Source organism: Corvus cornix, chromosome 8 (genome assembly GCF_000738735.6).
Source record: "Corvus cornix cornix isolate S_Up_H32 chromosome 8, ASM73873v5, whole genome shotgun sequence".
Lineage (NCBI taxonomy): Eukaryota > Metazoa > Chordata > Aves > Passeriformes > Corvidae > Corvus > Corvus cornix.
Genome location: NC_046338.1, coordinates 21,058,230 through 21,077,839, shown reverse-complemented (window position 1 = coordinate 21,077,839; position 19,610 = coordinate 21,058,230). Strand labels below are relative to the sequence as shown.

General features: G+C 37.5%; 1 protein-coding gene and 1 long non-coding RNA gene across 5 annotated transcripts in view; one reads left to right on the top strand and one right to left on the bottom strand.

Moving 5' to 3' along the window:
- Positions 1 to 18,099, top strand: part of LOC109951021 — a 35,820-nt gene extending 17,721 nt beyond the window's left edge. For 2 of the 4 annotated variants that reach the window (XR_005602440.1, XR_002273541.2), the window contains exons 2-5: positions 9,524 to 9,626; positions 9,974 to 10,059; positions 14,846 to 14,978; positions 15,066 to 18,099. This is a non-coding gene — a long non-coding RNA (uncharacterized LOC109951021). Of the gene's footprint in view, positions 1 to 1,526; positions 1,691 to 8,682; positions 8,901 to 9,523; positions 9,627 to 9,973; positions 10,060 to 14,845; positions 14,979 to 15,065 lie in introns of those variants that run through there. The other 2 variants (XR_002273539.2, XR_005602441.1) reach the window with 2 other exon arrangements.
- NTNG1 (netrin G1) overlaps positions 1 to 19,610 on the bottom strand; it is a 150,784-nt gene that overhangs the window by 9,722 nt on the left and 121,452 nt on the right. The window contains 1 exon segment of the mRNA XM_039555673.1: positions 14,745 to 14,882. Coding sequence (XP_039411607.1) covers positions 14,745 to 14,882 — 138 coding nt within the window.

Genomic DNA, 19,610 nt, shown 5'->3' with positions numbered 1-19,610 from the left:
TCAGAATACCAATAAGATGATTCAAACAGCTGGCATGTAGCACTCTGCAAAAATAAGAACTAATAAATTAATGTACCAAATAATTAAAGTTATTAGTTGCTTCATGCTAGTTTTCATCAACAATATTTATTGCTACGCACAGACTTGCTTCAGGTTATCATAGTGCATTAATCTTCATGACAGGGCAACCACTAGATGGGAAACCCCAGATAATGGTTGCTCGCTTTCCAACACAATCTTCTTCAGGCACACCAGGTTTTCTGCAGTGTTTTACCCAGGTGTAACCAGTGTCATGGTCTTAGCCAGTGTTTTACCTGAAAACATTTAAAGAACTGACTTATCACATAATTAAACAGAAATGTCCAAACGACGTTCATTATCACACACCAACCAATAGAGCTGAAGCAGGCAGACAGGCAACCTACAGAGTGTTCACACTATTAATATGCAGGCTACTACTACTAAGTTGTTGCAATAGTAACAGAATTACATTAATCTTATTTAATCAACTCTAAAGTTTTGCTACAATGTAGAAAAGGATCTGAATAACAATAGACCTGTCTTAGACTTAGAAAGAGAGTACATAGCATGGTTTGTTTGGGACAATGTCTGAAAAGTTCGTTCTATGAGCCTATGAACTAAAGATAATGTCTCTAACCATGGATGCTGATATTGCTTACTATGATAAAGCGTTAAGATAATTCAGGATATTAAAAACACTAGAGTTAAAATATTCTTATGAGTAAGAGCTGTTTCCCCATGCGCTTTATATGGTTCTAGCATTACTTTTGACATGCTGATTAATGTACTTATATTTCTGTTTATCAATTGTGATGCACAAAGGTGTTAAAATTTAATTATTAATGAAGACTGAAATAACCTGGTATCCTTGAAGAATAGATAACTGCCAAATGTGATTTCACTTCCAATTACTTTCTTTATTTTGATTGAAATTATTTTCTCCAAATTTTAGTTTGTCAAGTCATGCCAGAATTGAAAAATACCAAGGATATCTCCATTAATCTAGATCAAATAAATTACTCTGGATAGTGTGTTAGATATTTCTAAAGATATATCAATAGCCTTAAATTTAATGATAGAAAGAAGTAGTTGTGTTACTTAAAAAGCCTTCCACCTGCACTTAAGACTGAGAAACCAAGACCTTTGTAATTTTCTCCTGCTCCTGAGAGGCTGTGTGTACAGCAATGTCACAAACCTCTGGTTTGGGAAAGGAAGGGTCGCATGAAAAACTCTCAGTTTTTATGAAAATGTACTTTTATCTTTATACATTTATACTTTATACAACAGTATATTCTTTTAGAACATAATGTCTGACTATATTTCTTTTAGAACTCTCAGTGAAAAAGGAAACAAATTTCTGCACAACAGAACTGGCAGGATTAACCTGTATTTCCTGACAAATTTACCTCATTGGGTCCAGTCCTGTCGTCTGCCCCAGGCAGCCCTCTACGTTACATAATATGAAGTCCCACAACTCCTATCACATGTTTGTCCTGCTCTTCCAGCAGCCTTGGCAGTGATGGCAATGGAAATCTGACTGATCAGATCCCAGCTCCTTGAGAACTCTGTATTCCTTGACATTGCCTCCTATGGCAGGAGGGTGTTTGCAACGTGCTTGTGCTGATGGCTGCATGCGCTAGCAGAGGACAAGGAAAGGCTGTCATTCCAGGTAGGATGAATTTTTGTAGGCCTGGAACCTTGTGAGGGACAAACAGTGAGGGTAAACAGCAGTGGAGCCTTCTCCTTCCCCATGCAGCCACAAGGCAAGCAGGGCTGGCAAGCATGGCCAGCCAGCACAGTGCCTGCTCAGGTTTCAAACACAGGCCCAGAGTGAAGTGAGGGTATGACAGGAGTGTGAAAGGCAAAGGTTTTCTGCTGTGAGACAGCATTTCTGAAGTGGTAACATGGCAGAGCTGAGTGGGATGCTGGTTTTCTGAAGACTGCCAGAAAGCTATGGAATGAGTAGCTGTTTAGCTAAAACAGCAGGAGGAGTGCTAAAGGGAAGTAGTTAGAACTGGAACAGAGGGCTTTGGGCTAAAGCCAGGGTGGGTGGGAGTAGGTGAGGGAGGTGCTCAACACATCTTAGCTGGCTCAATGTTTTGTATTTGCAAAACACTCAGGGTCTTCTAATGGTGCAGTGCAGTGTGGGCTGCAGCATCATCACTAAGTTGTCATGTTGCCACTGAATAAAAGATATAACTGGAGTACACTTCTCTAAGCATCTTTTCACTTTGTTTTAAATCAGTAATGGTTTAGCATGAACTAGCAAATCTCTCAGGTCATTGCAGAAAAATTATTGCAGTGTATGGCTTTATTTTGACAGGTGGTGTAAATCTTGACCCAAATTTTCATACCTTTGCAGAAGTTATACAGTGTACATGCTGCCTTTCATGTTTCTCCCCAGTTGTGTACCAAAGGGCATGTGTGCAAATGTAATTGGAAGCATTTCAAAGCATCCAGCTCAACTTCTGAGATATTTGTGTTGCAATACGCTGTTGTAATCTGTCTCTAAGATATGTGGAATAGGAGGCTCTTTCTGAGAGCTGAAGCCTCCTTGCAGAGCTGTGCTTTGCTGCATAAAGTCAACATAATGGAGCTGATTTAAGGATGCTATGCTTGCCCTCAATATGAATTTCCTTGCACTAACAGCCCCAGTTTAAATCTCATTGTGGGATTCTCCTGTTCTTGCAGTCAGTAGGAAGTAAGTCAGGTTTTTGAATTTTGTGAGAGTAACTTGTCCTCCTTGGATGCTTGTCACTGCTTACTGTCTCATGATCAAAATGCAGCTTCAGCTCTTCAAAGGAACAGCTCCATGTGATGAAACTCTCTTTACTCTCCTTGGAAATGAAATTCTAAATTCTTCAAAGTAAGAGTCCTATTTCAAGGATCTTTTGGCTTAAAAAGGAAGTTGGATTCCCATCTAAAGTATGTGTGCCATTCAGAGCTCAGTGGGGCAGCATCTCATTAACAGAACACCCTGCTGAACTGTCTCCCATGGACTGCTATTTCTGTACTGAGGACACTGGAGTTTGTTCCTCCTGCACTTGTCAGTGTGTTTGGGGACTGGGTAGTGTATGTGGGGAACAAACCTGGTAGCTCTTTATTTTAGCCCCTGTGAGCCCCTGATCTAGAGCTGCTTGGTGCTATTTCTTAAAGCTCACATAAGTATCTATTAAAGGGAAAATTCCTCCTCCAAACAGATTATGGCTGAACTCCTTATAACCTGGAAGTTTTGAAGGGCAAGAATAGATCCTTGGGTCTATTGGAAAAGATTTCAAATTTAAGCAGGAAATTGAGTAAGAACAGGGGTTAGTGTTGGATACTGGTTACTCAAGATGGAGCAATATTTTGCATTATCCACAGAGAGATTTTGTGAATCTGGAAAATAAACAGGGTTTCATAAATGTCTAAAAAGTGTGAAAGATTTGGAAAGCTATTCCACTCAGTCTCTAGGAAGTGAATAAAGTGGGTAAATTGATCTACAGATAAGTGTAAATCAAAATACTGGCTCTAGATTCAGCCAATGGCATCAGTGCAATCGTTACTACGTGGCTCTCCATGTCCTTCTGAACAAATAGACAAGTCATTGGCAAGAAAAAAAAAATGCATATAAGGAACTACCCTGTCCAATATGTAGTTATAAAAATACAACATAGTTTTGGGTATAACACTTTAATCATACTTAACCTCAGCTGCCCACTGAAATCAGTGACGTTAATGAATACAGTCCCTTTAATATAATTATTTCAAGTTGATTTCAGATAAAAGTAGTCTTCTATACTTCTATATTTTTATATATATATATATATAAATGAATTACCAACAACTAAACTCCAATCAAACTCTTCCCCCTTTTCTGTAGACAACTTTGAACTTTCAGCACTATCACATCTTTCTCTTCTCACCTGGTGATTATAGGTAACAATTTTATTAACAATTTAATTATTCTCTTTAGAAGCCAAGATAATTATAAGGGGCTTGACTTGGCTTCTGCTGAAAGTCTCTTTTAATGATTTTGCCATTGACTGTAGTTCAGCGTGAGAGAAGAACAGATCATAATCAACAAAACCGTATCTCAAAATTGTGCAGAGTTGGGAGAAATCAAAAGAGCAATGCCATTAATATTTTACTGAATATTTTGGTACTTTTGTATGGGCTATGAGTCCCCTCTAAATTTATACTGACGGGATCCTGTAAAGCTCTATTCACTTTCATAGTGAATTTGTGCTATAAAAGGTAGTAGTCAACGACCTGACAAAACCTGGACTGACATTTATGAGATGAAGCTTTTGTTCCTGATTTTATCATACCCATGTTCCTTGTCAAAATCTTTCCTTGCATGCTTAACCTGAAGAGGAATTTGAAATAGCTGGAAGGGCTGGTCCATGTCTCAGGTATATGGATCTGGGAGAAGATGATCATGTAGATACTTATTAGACAGATATGAAAGAAAAAGCTAAAGGGGCAGAATGCTTGCAGATGATTTGGTGAGCTGGTTGTATTTGAGATGCAGAGTAAAGTGACTATCAAAAAAAAAGGGACAATTTAAAAGGATTCTTACAAAAATTACATTGTTAGCGGCAGAGTAAAAAAACTTTGTAAGAAAATACATTTACAAAGGGTAAAGAAAAATGTTGCAATTCTGATGAAATGAAGGAAAAAAGAGTTACAGCTGAGCTGTAAGAACAGGTTAAAGTACCAAGGCCAGAAATAAATGATTGAGCAATTTAGTAAAGTCATAAACATTAGCCATTAATTTTTTTTTCTGAACATAGGAGAAGCCAGACCTTTCTAGAAAGGCTTTAGGGCAAACAAACGCTTTGTAAGGTAGAGAAGGGAAAGATGTATTAACTATGGAAGAGCTTAGGAAGGTTACCAAACTCCTGCCTAGGGTGGTGGGGGCACGTTCTGGAGGTGCTTATACAACACCATTATTAATACAACCCATTATTTAAAAATTGAAATAGTCTGTTGCATCAGATCACCAGAAGCAAATATAATTGATCCAAGAACTTTTAAAAAATGAAGAAACAAAATTTTGACTGCTACTTGTGATTTTTCTAATTTGATTTTTGTAATTGTCAGGATGGGCTTGATTAACTATAAGAAGGACCTGTGGCAGGTGTGATTTTTTATAAAGGTTTTCAAGGAGATGGAGAGGAACTAGAGACTGGCAAGTAAAACTTCTGCAGCAAGCAAGTTAATGGAAATTATAATGAAGAACAGAATTAGCAGTTAGATTAGTGAATATGCTGAGTATGAAAGAGAGAAATAATGTACAAACTTAGGAAAAGAGTTTTTAAGCAATCAGGTAAGCATACGGATGCAAAAGATCAGGTTGATAATGTATCTTACTCTCCAGAAACTATTTTCCAAGATCCCTCAGCAAAGATTTTTTTTTCCTTTTCCTTTTTTTCTTTATAGAATAATCATACCTTGAGTAATAAGAAACAGGCTAAGAATAAATGTCAGGAACTACTGATCAGTCTTATGAGGACTTACACACATAGAATTCTGCTAGAAGAGTGAGTGAAGCATAGTGTAATAAATTTGCTCAGACTACAAAGGTATTGTGGCTATAAAGACCTTCAGAAGAAGAATTTCTAAGATGCTGGGTGACAGAAATTAAGTGTTCAAGAGTAATGTACTCCTACAGATACTTGGCTTTACCATTAAGAGTAGTTCAGGGTATTTTATTGAAAATGTTGACTGAACGCTCTTTACCGGTCAGAAAGGCAAATAGATTACTGAATTTTTTAAGACAGGAAAAAGAGTGAAAGGGAAACACCTCAATGTCCCTATATAGCTTCATGATGTGCCCATCTCTTGAACACTGCATGAAGTCCTGATATTGAAAAGATATATAGTACTACCATAAAAGGTAGAATGAAAAGCTGTCACAGATATAAGCAGGCCATGTAAAAGGAGAGATTAAATAGATTGTTTCTTCAGCATAAGAAACGGAAGATAGATTGAAGGAAAATAAAATGTACATCTGTAAAATCACAGATCTTATGGAAAAGGTGAATTGGAAATGTTTATTCATTTATTCTTCCTCTCAAGAGGAAGGATCAAATGAAATTCCCAGCCAACCAGTTAAACAAAGACAACATTACTAATATTATTATTATTACTATTACTATTGTTATTATTATTACCCTTTGGGTAATTGTGAACTTGTGCCCAGAAAATTTGGATAGCAAAAGTGTGAATGTCTCAAGAAGTTATTAGGCAAATTAGTGGATGAAAGACTCACTGAGACCAATTAAATATGAAGAGACAGATGAGTTCTTTGGCTAAGAAAATCTGTAAGGTGCACCTTCCAGAGGTTGGATGCCTCTGCTGTATGAAGCTCATACAGCCCACCACTGTCACACAGAGGGCACTGGTCCAATTCAGAACAGCTTTAGTTGGTACTGTGAGATGTTCTATTGTCTACAAGCATGCAAGCATGAAGATAAACACATGACTAGCAGGAGTGAAAGGTTTTGAAGACCAGCTTTAAAATAAGCCAGGGAAAATAGTCAGAAAATAGGGTGAGATGGGAATTGGGAAATGTAAAAAGGCACTTCTGTTAAGTGTTTTAGTTAAGAGCTCATATCTTGAAAGGTCTTGATTACATTCAGAAATTCTTTGCTGAAGTACTCAACTTACTGATGCTAAATAATAACTCCCTTAGTTTGACTAAATTTCCTTAAAACCTTCAATCTGAAATTTTTTAACCCCACCTCTACAGATTACTCATAACACATAATGTCAGTTAACCAAGACATCCAAAATATTTTGAACAAGTACGTCAAATAGTAGTAGTATAAAAAAAGAGTATTAATAAAAAAAGCCTTGAATTCATTAGCAACAGATACTACAATAGTCAGCTATGTAGAAGCATAAATCTGACATCTGATTACTTCAGGATCACAGCGATTCAGCATGTTTAAATTCAAAGCAGAAACACACCTTAACATCAGGTGTGCTCCTGTACCTAAAATAACTCTGAAACTCATCAAAAGTGCAAGCTTGTCTTTTAAAATTTAAATTTACAGGTGGACAAAATCATAGTATACCTACTTCCATGGCATCCATTTATTCATGTGTAATGTTAAAAGGCATTTTTTTACTTTTGATACCACTGGGGGAGCTTAACTTCTGTTAGTGGAGGCTGTCAGCACCTTGCAATTTAAAACCCATCAGCTCCTTCTAAACTAAATTTTGGTTTCCATACTGTTGTATTTGCATGCGTGTAAAGGAAGTTAAAACAGTAACTCCTGAAGCCTTGATAATCAGCATGTGCTGGTGTCAGCAATGTCACCAGTTGCATCAGTGCCAAGATAGGAAGCCTTGGCTATCTTTATTTGCCTCAGGTCAGTAGTTTTTATCTGCTGTTAAGTAGGATGGAGATTACTTTACTTACTCCTAAATAGTCCTTTTAAGGCCCCTTCATAAAAATGTCCCGTCTGGGTGTGTCTGTGCTGCTATTGATCTTCTTATTCTGTCCTCATAAAAAGGCAGTGAGCAGGCAAATTACATACAAGTTATGGCCACTGAGCAGGCTTAAAAGGAAAGTGTGACAGATTTTTCAGAGGAAAAGAAGTCCTGCTCATCACTGTTCAAATGAACATTTAATAATTCATAACAACTGAGTTGTAAGTTTCCTCTTCAATACGTTTCCAAATGTGAATAGATTAAATAGTAATTGCTATCAAACTTTATGTTCTATTTCATGAACCTAATAAAAGTTTATCTGGTGGAGCTTGCTTTGTATCTTTTTGATCTATTCCTAACTGACTGCAATATACTCTATTAAAATATTTATCGTTGTGTTATCAAATATTAACCATTTTAAAATCATCTGACTGAAGAAAACAAATAATGTTATTTGCCTAAGTTTTCATGAATTTCCTGATATTTAGTTGTTCAGAACTCTCCCTTGATATAGCACTAAAAATACCAAAGACCCTACAAATTGTATTCACTCTTTTTGAATTGGGCTGTTTTGGAAATGCACTCCATCACCACTGTCCATTTTGGCTCTGCATGCAGAATCCTAGTTTTGTTGTCTGTAAAAAGTTATGATTCTGCTTCAGCACAAGAGAATATTAGAGAATTGTTGGTTTTTCTATAGGTTAGTGGAATTTTTAAACTATTTTTAGGAGAGTACAGAATGTTGGTTTGTTTTTTTTTTTTAAGGGAAACCTTTTAAAGACCTTTTCCTAATTATCCACCTGCTCATTCATTTGAAATTATGTGGCTTTTTCAGGTAAAAATACTGGCAAGCTCCTAGGGCATAGAATGATCTAGTGACAGGGAGAGGAGAATATTCCTCCCGCAGATGTGCCACAGTTGCATGGCAGCCCAGCCCAGCATGACTGGCTGCCAGGCTTCCATCCCTCCCCAGCTGAGTGGGTTATGCTCTCCCAGGGTGCTCCTGCTTGTTCAACCAGTGGATGATTCATATCACAGAACTAACACAGCAGAAAACTATTCTTTTTTGGTTAGTGTCCTGCTGAGTTAGATCTGAAATCATTCAGTGAAAGGTCAAACAAGTGACTGAGAGATTGCTAGGGGTGTGGGACTAAATAGTGGGGAATTGGGAGAAGAGGGATTGCAGCACTTGCAATTAGAGCAGTTTGGACAGCCATGAAATAGCAGCTTTGAACCTGACACGTGGGCAAGATCAAGAGGAGAACAACCTCTTTGCTCCAATCCAATCCCTCACCTTGCTGGGGAAAAATTGTTCTGTTAAAGGTCAGGTGTATAAATGTTGCTACTGAACCATTTCCTTTTGCTTTGGAGAAAGCAAGTCCTGATCACCCGGCGATCAGAGTAAATCTCCTGAAGAGCTGCAGTCTGTTAGGAGCCTGGTGCCTCTCAGTAACATGGTAACTATGCTAACTAGTCCCCTCTTTTGAGCCTGCTCTCTGCTTGATTTTATTTGCCTGTTATTTTCTTTGGCTTCTCCACACACAGGTATTACCTAATTTACAACCCCATCCTGTTCATACAGGCCTTCCAGCACAGAGACACTGAGATAATGAGCTCTCACCAATATACCCCTCTAGTCTATTGTTTCTGCAGGTTCTTCCATTTCCACAATATCCCACACACTTCATAGGCAGCAGTGCTAAAAGATTAAGGCATGGTCCCCAACCTAGACATGCTTCAGGAATTATGCAGATCTGTGTAACTATTGAGAGAGCATCTTGCGTTTTCATCTCCTCTGTGCTCTTCATAGAGGAGAGGTGCCTCACTTAATCATTTCTGTTAATATACAGTGTTTGTGTTCTGACATGTTTACTCTGAATAAAATATCCTCTCCCCAGAGAGAGAGATCAACCTTCCTTTTCTCCTTCAAAACTAGCATCTCACTAAAAAATAACATTCCATGATATTCATACTTTGGTGAACAACTTTCTGTGTATCCCAGTATCTGTATGGTTATTCTCTGGGTTGTGTATTTTGGAAGGAATGCATTAATAAGCACATTGACATTGTTGTTTCTCAGGTTTAAAAGACCCAGGATATCTGGATGGCATTACACCTATATAAGTCACCAGTGTGCTTCCCGAGGAGAGCAGAACCAGTGTTTTGCATCATCTGAGGATCAGGTGTGATAACACTGATTTTGTATTCTTGCCTTGCTTGTCTTACGTCTGTAAGCCCTACTTTGCCTTGAGTTGCAGCAGTGGGGTTCTGGATTAATGTAAAGAGAATTATTCTGGATTTGAATTTGGAGCCATTTGAAAGAGAGTCTGTTCCTCTTGAATGCAAACCCTGGTACACACACACAATTTCTTTAGTCTGCATGACAACCATGCAAGATAGGTATTTTGAAATCAGTATTTTGTGTATAAAGACCAGGGGCAGATGATTGTTCCCTGAGGACAACAATGCTCAGCCCCAACAGAACTTCATCCTTTTCAATAAATTCTTTTTATATTTTGCTTCCCTTCAGCTCCAAGTATGGCAGAGTGCTTACTAGTACCAGCCTTGGCACCAAAAGACACCAGAACTGGAAGTATATACAGTGCCTGTGCAGAGGTGAGTCCCATTTTATCCTGACCAGCTAAAAGCATTAAAAATGCTACTGGTAAAAAGATATTAAAATATATAGGTGGATCTATCCCCAAATAGGCAGTTGCAATGGTGAACTGGAAAGCAGGTCATCCTGGTTCTGAATTTCTATTTCTTTTTTTTTTGTATTGTCCCCTAGGCACAAGTTCAGCGTGTACGTATTGGATACGTCTGCGTACAAATGTGTAAAAGATCATAACATTCACTGGGGAGACAATTGCATTTATATGTATTTAATCTGTCTAGAAAGGAGTGCAGGGTGTATGTTTTTGAAGAAAGATTTTTAAAGAATTAGAACTATCTAATATGTCTTTTCCTCTTTTCTTGCTGAACGGTAAACCAAATCTTCCAAAACAAAATGTTAGTATGAGTTCCAAGTTCACAATTTCAAGTTTGATTTTCTTTGGCAATTCAATCTGCATGGTGATTTTGATCAAGTGCCTCAGCTTCTAACATTTGTAACACATGATAAAATCCACCCCAAAAAAGTTCATATTTAAATAATCATATAATAAGTTAATGCACACTGTGACAGTTTATGAATTATCTGACAGGCTGCAGAGTAGCACAAGGTTAGTCTGGAAGACAGATAGAAGCACTAAGTGCAGTTTGAGCACTGAAGATAAGAGTGCAATCCTTTGCCTGCTTCTATTTAAATAAACAAAAAAGGGTAAAATGAGATAGATTGTTCAGACCTTGATATAAGGCATCTAGCTGAGAACTCATTTGCTAATTGTTTAAGATTAACACCACTGAACCAAGATGATTTAAAACATGATTCACTATGGGGTGCAAGCTACCATCGGTAACTCTTACTCGCTCTAGGCCGTTGTAGTGCTGTGGGTTCAATGTGTTTACTTGGTCTTTGACTGAAGGGAGATAGAGAATAATATTAGTCATTGAACCTTCCCTCACCTTTTCCCCCATGAGGAAAATGCCTAATGAAAATTCGAGCTATGCTGCCAAGCTGATATTGGCAAAAGAGTCACTTTTTCTTTACCTGATTGGATAAATATGCAGCTGGTTTTGGAATCCATGCTTCTGTGAGTGAAATTAAAAAGTGTTACTTTAAAATGCTGCTGTATGTATAAAATGGACATTAGTTACTTGAAATTTCATGGCCAAGAAATACAGAAGATGCAAGACTATGAGCAGTACCCGTAGAAAATCAAGTGAATGCTCCTGCTTAATATTTTGGCTTTCTGTGTGTAAATGTTTCTATCTTTTGATACAGGTTCCTTTTATCAAAAAGCACTATGTTCAATTTAAAACTGGCCCAAATCAGCTGTAGTTGCAGGTTAAATTTCTTGCCAGGCTTGGAGCTTTTAGTTCTGTTTTAATGTTCATTTTTAAAGGAAATAGTTCAGTTTCTATAAAATAGAAAAATCAAATATATGCTATGCTATGTAATTTCTCATGTTCCAGGAGTTCTAAAAGGGTTTCAGGACCAAACTGTTCTGTTCTCAATTCATTCCCTGTGCTTTGATCTTGCTGGTGAGAAATCCATTGTGGGTCTGTGGCAGGAGGCCCCGCTGAGTCCCAGCACATTCCCCGCACGCCCAACGCCCGCAGCCTCAGGGGTTCTGGGGAGGGCTCAGAAGCAGCGCCAGGCACAGCCACATCTATTGTGCCTCTTCTTCTGAGGGCAGCAAACCCTCCTGTACCAACTAGACCCTGCTGACCGCTGTGTCTCTGCAGCACAAACCCTGAATGCAAGAAGATAACAGCTGCTATCACAGCGCTTTTTATCTGTGAGGCAAAGTCTAAAATTGCATCTGACCTCGGTGTGCGCAGAGACGCCAAGCGAGGAGCACTCTGCCTGGATCCTCAGAGGGTTTAGATTAAATCACTAAGAGTGAGGTACCTAAATGAATAGTTCTGAGGATAATAGCTTCTGTGACTTCTACTTTGTGTGGTACAAAATAGACTCCAAACTGCAATTTATCAAATGATATATTGCAGGCCTTAGAAAACACAACTCGGCTTTTGTGCTGTTTTTTCCCTAACGGGTTTACTAATATATAAAATTATGACACTTAATTTACTTAAAAAAACATACATGTAATTAAACTACCTATGGTATAGATTTAAATTGTTTATTTACAGGTGAAGTTTCTGGTTGCCCTAGGTCAAAGGTTTTTAGCAACAAAGTTCCATAAGAACAGATTTTCTTAATAATGCCAATAGCCTATGTCTAACAAAAAGTAAGCACATACTGGTCGGTGTGTGTGTATCCATCTTTGCATATCTATGTTTCTGTACAGCACAGGCTTAGGGAAAAGCAGATCAAAACCACATGCTATGTGTCCAGACAAATAATCTTTTTGAGCTTTGCGAAGGCAACAGAATGAGTTCTTATTTTTCCTGTATATTGGGGTCTGCTTGCTTGCCCGGTCATTTGTTTAGAATTCAATGGGAAAATAATAAAGCTGAAACAGACACACTTCAAAATTAAATTAATTGGAATTCTGTTCCTCCATGATAAGACTTGAAATGAGATTTAAATCAGTGTGTAGTTGGTAAAACGTGACGATTTGATGTATCTTCCATAAAACTGACAACCACATCTAGTTGTTTTTCTTCTGAAATTGATCAGATAATTTGGTCAAACTTGGTGAATATCTGACATTTACACAATCAGACTGAGATTTGTTCAGAAAATTGCAACATACTGAGGGAAACTCAATTAGTTTTGTCAGCAAATATAAAGGCACTAGCTTGCATTTCCAGAAACTGTCCAAAGCTTTTACAGATACTCTTGATTCAGCTAAAATCAAGCTAATTATATGCTGGGCTCAAAAAAACCCTCATTAAAAGAACATTATTTGTGTTATAATCTCCAAACCTGAAAAGATAGGAAATACTGAAATTAATAAACAATTTCTTTGTCAAGCTAGTATAAATATATTATTATATTACTGCAAAATTTGTGCCACAGCCTTCCAGACTTGTTCAGTATCTCAGCTACTTATTATCTTTTTTAAACCCACTGTGTGGACACAGTGTTAACTTTATTCAAATTCTATGCAGAGAACCATACTGATTTCTGTTTTCATTTTTTTCCCCCTTGTATTTCCTGTCACTGCAGTATTTCCAATGTTCCACAAATTCTAATGGTTATTTTGCCAGTACCTAGGATAAGGTACAGGGTGGTGACAACCTTCTTCTGCATACAGGGTGCAAGGCAGAGGGAGACCCTATGATTTCTGAGTGCATTGTTTGGGAGGTAACTGGGATCTGATCTGCTGGAGAATTAATAACAGAGAACTTTGAAACACTACTTCACCTGCTTCCTGCCCAATAATTTTTTTAATCATAACTCAAGTAGAAGCAGCTGGAAAATGAGAATACAGTTAACAACCCCATGTGAAAAGTATGGTTTAAATGACCTCCCAAATACAAACAGGAGCTTGCTGGTAGAAGCTGAGGAAGTCCAGTTTTCTCCGGTAGCACTGAACAGTGTTGCCCACGCAAACTTCTTTTCATATCCTATCTTTAATGCTATTTGGTTAATTATCACAGTATTTCCTGAAATTTTTTATTTATTAGTTTTCTTTCCAGATATAATTTGTTGAGTTGTCACAAGTCCAGCTTTTCTGATTCAGAGGTACTCATCACTTTGAGAGGCAGTGGTAATCTCTAGCTTTATCACTTTCTTTTTTTTGGTCTTAAACTTATATAAGATTTGAATTTGTTTTTGAGTATTTAGAGCATTTGCATGGCTATTGACCAATTTTATAATATTTGGATGATTGGTGTCAGTAATTCCATTTCCTTGTGTTTCTCAGTCTTAAGAATCAAAAGCAAGCTCTTCTAGAAATCTGTCTTTAATGTGTATAAGTTTAAGAATGCAGAGAGGCAGTGAAAGAAGGTGAAAGAAAAATGTGAGAGGACTCTCCAGAGTTTCTGGAAGTAGATGATCAAAATGGTTATGAAGAATAAATCTTAAGAATTTACTACAAACAAAATGTGCAATAAAAGTCTAATCCTGTATATACAGTAGTGATATTTCTACTCACTTGTTTACAAGACCCGTTAACCAGAAGAGAAGCTAAATTTATAACTAAGCATTGAAAAAACATGTGTTCTAGTACCATTTAAAGAAAATTTTGGCTCTTATTTTAAAGGATGTTAAGTATACTTCCATTTTTTTTCAACCAGTAGCTTTCATCTAGTTTTCACTAATTATTACAGGTACCAAGCCAGTGTTTTGCAGTTATTGTCCAGGGATAGTTTAAAGGTATGGAAGTATCATTAACTTAGTCAAGAAGCTGAAGTTTAGGACAGAAAAAAGTGAACATGCAGAGAAATCACCTTCTTTCTTTTAGTAAGAATTCTGAATTTGGAGTTAATATGCTGATGTTTTAGTATACCAAACTCACTCCACAGTTGCCAAGACACGTGTATTTCCCTATGCCAGTGGGAGCTCCTCTGGCTGTTAGTGGGAGAGAGAGAGCACACTGCAAGTGTATTGGATGAACGGGACGGCACTGTCAGCGCCCTCAGCTGGAGTCTCCCAAGGTTCAGGCATTATGGCATTGGTACGGCCCAGAGCATTCGCTCGTTCTCTGCTCCCAAGAAGCGGCACATGACAGCACACAGACGAGAGGCAGCGGAGCTGCAGGAGAGGGGCGACTCTCAGAGTTACTTACGTTGACAGCCCAAGCTGTGCCAGATATATCCCGGCAGACATTTATCACATTTAGGCCCTGATGTTCCCTCCTTACACTCACAAAATCCTTTGTCATTACAGCGATCATGGACTGAACCAAAAGGGTTACAATAACAGTCTGCAGAAACAAGACAACACATACACACTGGATTCAGGTCTACATGTGGAGATAATTCATTCAATACCAATAAAGGGTGCATTTCCAGTGCTAAAGGTAAAGGAAGACTGTCTATTAAGGATATCTAGAGTAGTGAATATAACTACTACATGTCCATTTATTTGTTTGCACGTGTCATTTCAGGAAGAGGCATTTTATGATGCAAAGAGAAAGTAAACAGAGAAGATATAAAGGCAGAAGATACCATGGTCTTTGAGGGTGATTGTAACAGATTCTCTTTGGCAAGAATATTTTTGACAATTTAATGAACATTAGAAAAGCTTTGTATAGTATGGATATATCCATGTGCCATCAGGGTGAAATATTTTGCTGTATTAAAATAGGTTTCTCTGTATTACTCAATATTTTCAGAAGTGCTGAATGTCTTTACAGGGCTATATAAATGCACTTTACTTATTTCCAAGATAGTCTTCCTTTATAGGTTTGAGCAGTATAATAATTTATGTGAATATTTGCCATTAGATTGATGAGATTGTATTTATCAGTGACATTAATAAACCTTTTGCATATTCCGCAATGAAAAGCTTGAGATGAGCACTTATGTAATGCAAAACCTTTAAGAACAGGCTTTATGCAGCCATTTTAATTTCTCTCACCTCCCAGCGTGCAGATGGAAAATGCAGTGAGGCTCATTCCCCGCTGTATATTTTTCACATGTGTTCAGCTAATTAAAGAATAAGTAGGGTAACACATTTCCTCCCACAACACTTACTGTGTTGTTCATTCACAGCCCTTTTCTTTAATGTGATTACAATATCTGTGTTCGGCTTTTAGCCAGCTGAACAAAGGCAAGGAGCTTGCAGAGCTCATTTTTGGTACTTCTGTTCTTCACCTTAGTTACTCAGATTTTTGTGTTTTCAAATGAAGGACGATCTTATTTGTATGTAGACCCATGTAGACCCAGAGTAACTTCACTGTTAACTGAGACCACGGACACCTCTTGGAAGCATCTGATCTCTGCTGCTTCCTGGTTTGGGGCAACCTGCTGGGAATCTGGATTTGTATGTCTGTGAATCAGTGCTACTTTGATGACTATGTTTGGCAGTTGTTCCCTAGCATTAGGTTAAACCTCAGTGGTACCATAAATGAAAAAATGGAGTTGAACTGGGAAGTTACATATGTACATATCTCCAATGAAAAAACTGTAACAGGAAAAAAAATCACCAGAAAGACATTTGTCATCTGTTGTCCCACTGCTTATTAACTATAAATTGCAGATGGCACTTTGAACATTTGGGATGCTGAAGAAGAATAGTTACCTTTGGCAAAAGGGTTTCACAATAATAATAGAGTCAATTAGCTGGCAACATTCGTTAATGAAGTGGAAAACTGACATGCCAAAAATACTGTGCAAGGCTGAGTATTATAGCAAAGTGAGTGCCATTTGAAAAGCTTGGAATTCTGATGTTAATCAGATGTATCAGATGTTTATGTAAAAAGGCATAGACTTGAGATACATTTTGAATGCAGGAAGTAAAATTTGCTTGAAGAATATAGAAAACCTTGAAAGACAAAAGCTTGGAATTACATTAAAAACAGAGGGCCCAATTCTTGTTAAAAAATAGCTTTGTTAGACATAATGAAGTTACAGTGATTTAAACAAGAATTTGTGAAAAAATGTATAGCCTGTGTTACTGGATGTTATATTTTCCAGAGAACAAGACCCTGAACCAGTGAAACCTTTCCTTAGGAACTCTATCCCATAAGCGTGTAGGAAGTTCCAGGCCCATTTCGTGCTATTCAAGGGGAAGTAGACAGTAGGAACAAAGCTTTAAACCAGGCCCTTTGGCAAAACTAGTAGATCCAATCAGAACACCCAACAGACTGATTCTAGCCTCCATCTTTCCCAGCTGATACCACAGTAATATAACCTACAGAGGCCCACAGAACATTCAGGGTCATTGTCCAACACAGTATCACAGGCTGTGGAACACTTCCCAAGGCCTACCAAATACTTAAGACATTAAAAATTTCAAAGGTCAAAATTTCAGTGTGCCACAGGGACACAATGAGTACCTCCAATGCCCTCACAACAACAGGGCACTAAATAACACTAAACTAACATTCCCTGATCACCCTAATAAGCAAACCACACACAGGTTCCAGGGTGGGGGAAAAAGCCCCTGCAGATCTGAACTGAGAAAGAATTTTCCTCCTAACCTTCGAAGATCTGGTGACTCTTTGTAAGGTTGGGAAGATAACAGAAATAGTCAACTGTTCTCTGGGGTTCCCTCTATCAGTGTGATGCTGCCAACAAAACACAATGAAAGTAAATAAAAAAGAAGATGGGGAAATGGGTTGAGGCTTGTAGGCTTGCTGCTTATCAGTCTGGGCTGGCAGTGGCTACAGGACAACCCTCAGGGTTCATTTAACCATGTGTCATTAGGGCTTCTGGTGTTAATTGAAGCTGAAGCCTAACTGACTGCAAGGGTGGCTTTGTTAAAAGTGTGACAGCAATCATCAGGTCAGTATTTATGATGTGAGGCAAAGGCCATGTTTTATTACTCTGGGTCTACTTGGTGGTTTCCGTGCTATCCTTGCTTGTCAGTGTGTGTATTTACTGAAAGTTACGAGGGCTTTATCAAGAAATAAAAAACTCTTCAAGCTGTTAAATTATTTTTCACATAGAATGAATAATTTTTAACTTCAAAATACCTTGCTTGATTCAGAAACTGCAGTTGCCCATATGAGGTAATTTTGCAGTTAACATACAAATCCGCAAATTTTTGATATTTCATTTTAGGAAATAAAATCTATTTTGACTCTAAAGAAATTAAGGGCATCAAGAATTTAGATTTAAGACCACTGTATAATACATTGCATTTGGTTCACTGGTAAAAACCTTCTCGGTATTTGAATTTTTAATCTTAAAAATTAAACATTTTACATTTTCTTCATTTATTTAGCATCAGCTAAGATTCACAGATTTGTTATCCATGTACTTACCATATGTATTTCTGAAAACTGTGTAAGCAGTTTTGATAAATCAGAGCCAAAGCCCTATTAGCTGCCATTCAACTAGCTTATCCAAACGTTTGTTACCTTTCTACATATATGGCTGAAGAGGAAAGAATTAGCCTGGAAAAATGACTTTCATACGGGAATAAGACTTGCATGTATCACTGGAAATCTGCTTATTAAAATGTTCATACCAACATTTCACTTGTAGTTAAACCACAGAACACTGCTTTTAAACTTGGAGAAAAGAGAAATGAGCGTTTCCAATAGAGCAAGACTGTGCTTGACCTTAGAAGGGTGGTGAATCCATCAACTCTCTCAGAGGTGAAAATACTCCATGTTTTGCCCAATTAAATATTAGGAGCCCCAGATCAAGACAGCACTTTAAGAACAAACTTCTCTGTTTTCTGAAAAGTGCTTAGGTGTCTGTTCATTTCACGAACTTTACACAAGAAGTAGGAAAGACCTCTTAAGTTGGCAAATCAGCTAGGACACATACATTGGGAAACATACATTTTGTATGATAACTGTGATCCTGAAAACTCAGTTCAGCAAGAATGTTATTTATTCAAAATGAATTACCTAATATGTAGCAAACCAGGGTTTGATCCTATAGTCATTTCGCATGGTACAATTCTCATGGGAGACCAAGAGAATTCTGCGTGCATTAAGGTGGAAACTCAGCAAATGTTTCACATTGCCTTTTTTTTGTTTTCAGATTCATGCTAAATGAAAGATTTTAAAATTTTATTTTCTCAGTGTCTCAGCAATTTCAAAGTGCACAGTTGTCTTACCATGACATTCTAAATATACCACTCAGAAATTAATGTTAAAATTACTTATTTTTGGCTTTTTATTTACTAACTTCCTTGTCTTATGTAGCTGCAGCTGCTGTCGTAGCATTTCAGTGTACATGGGAAAACAACACACTGAATGAGCTGATGAAAAATTCCAAACAGATTAATTTAGAGTCGTATTCATTAGGCCTATTTAGGCAGCTGAAATTATAGAGCCCTGATGTCATACCAATGGTGTCTGTCATCTGCATCAAACAAATACGTGGGACAGTGATTTTTTTCTAAGAACATTTGATTGTGTTAATCTTCTCAGCACAGTCATACAAAATCATGACTTGCCTACTAAAGTTCTTACTAGCTCAGACTAATTACTGTCAAAGGAGATCATGCATTTCCTGAATGCATTGCCAAGCAAAGGTAAAAGAAGGACACATGAAATGCAGTGCAAGGATGGATCCGTGTGTTTATCACAAGATAAAAATGTAAATCTGTCAAGTTACAAACTCAGACAAATAATAGAAACCTAAATAATTTCTGGCCTGAATCTCAGCAATGGATTTTAAAAGACATTAAAATATAATTTATTCACCCATAGTCTATTTTGGTTTTACAATATCTGCTAGCTACTCTTTGCTTCCTGGAAGACAGAAAGAAAAAAAAGTCACAATGAAAATCCAGAACAAGTCCTACTGATGCTTATGTCTATAAGAAACATTATATAATTAAATTCTCCATCTCTGTTTGTTATTAGAACATATTTAGTGGCTACCTGTTAATTACTGGCCATTGTACAAGGCCTCCTTTATTGACTATGTTCAGGCTTTACCTAAAGTGTCTTAACTTGTGCTGTGTACTATCTGTGGTGACATGAGAACAATGCATATTCTTCCAGGGTGATAAAGATCTTAAACTT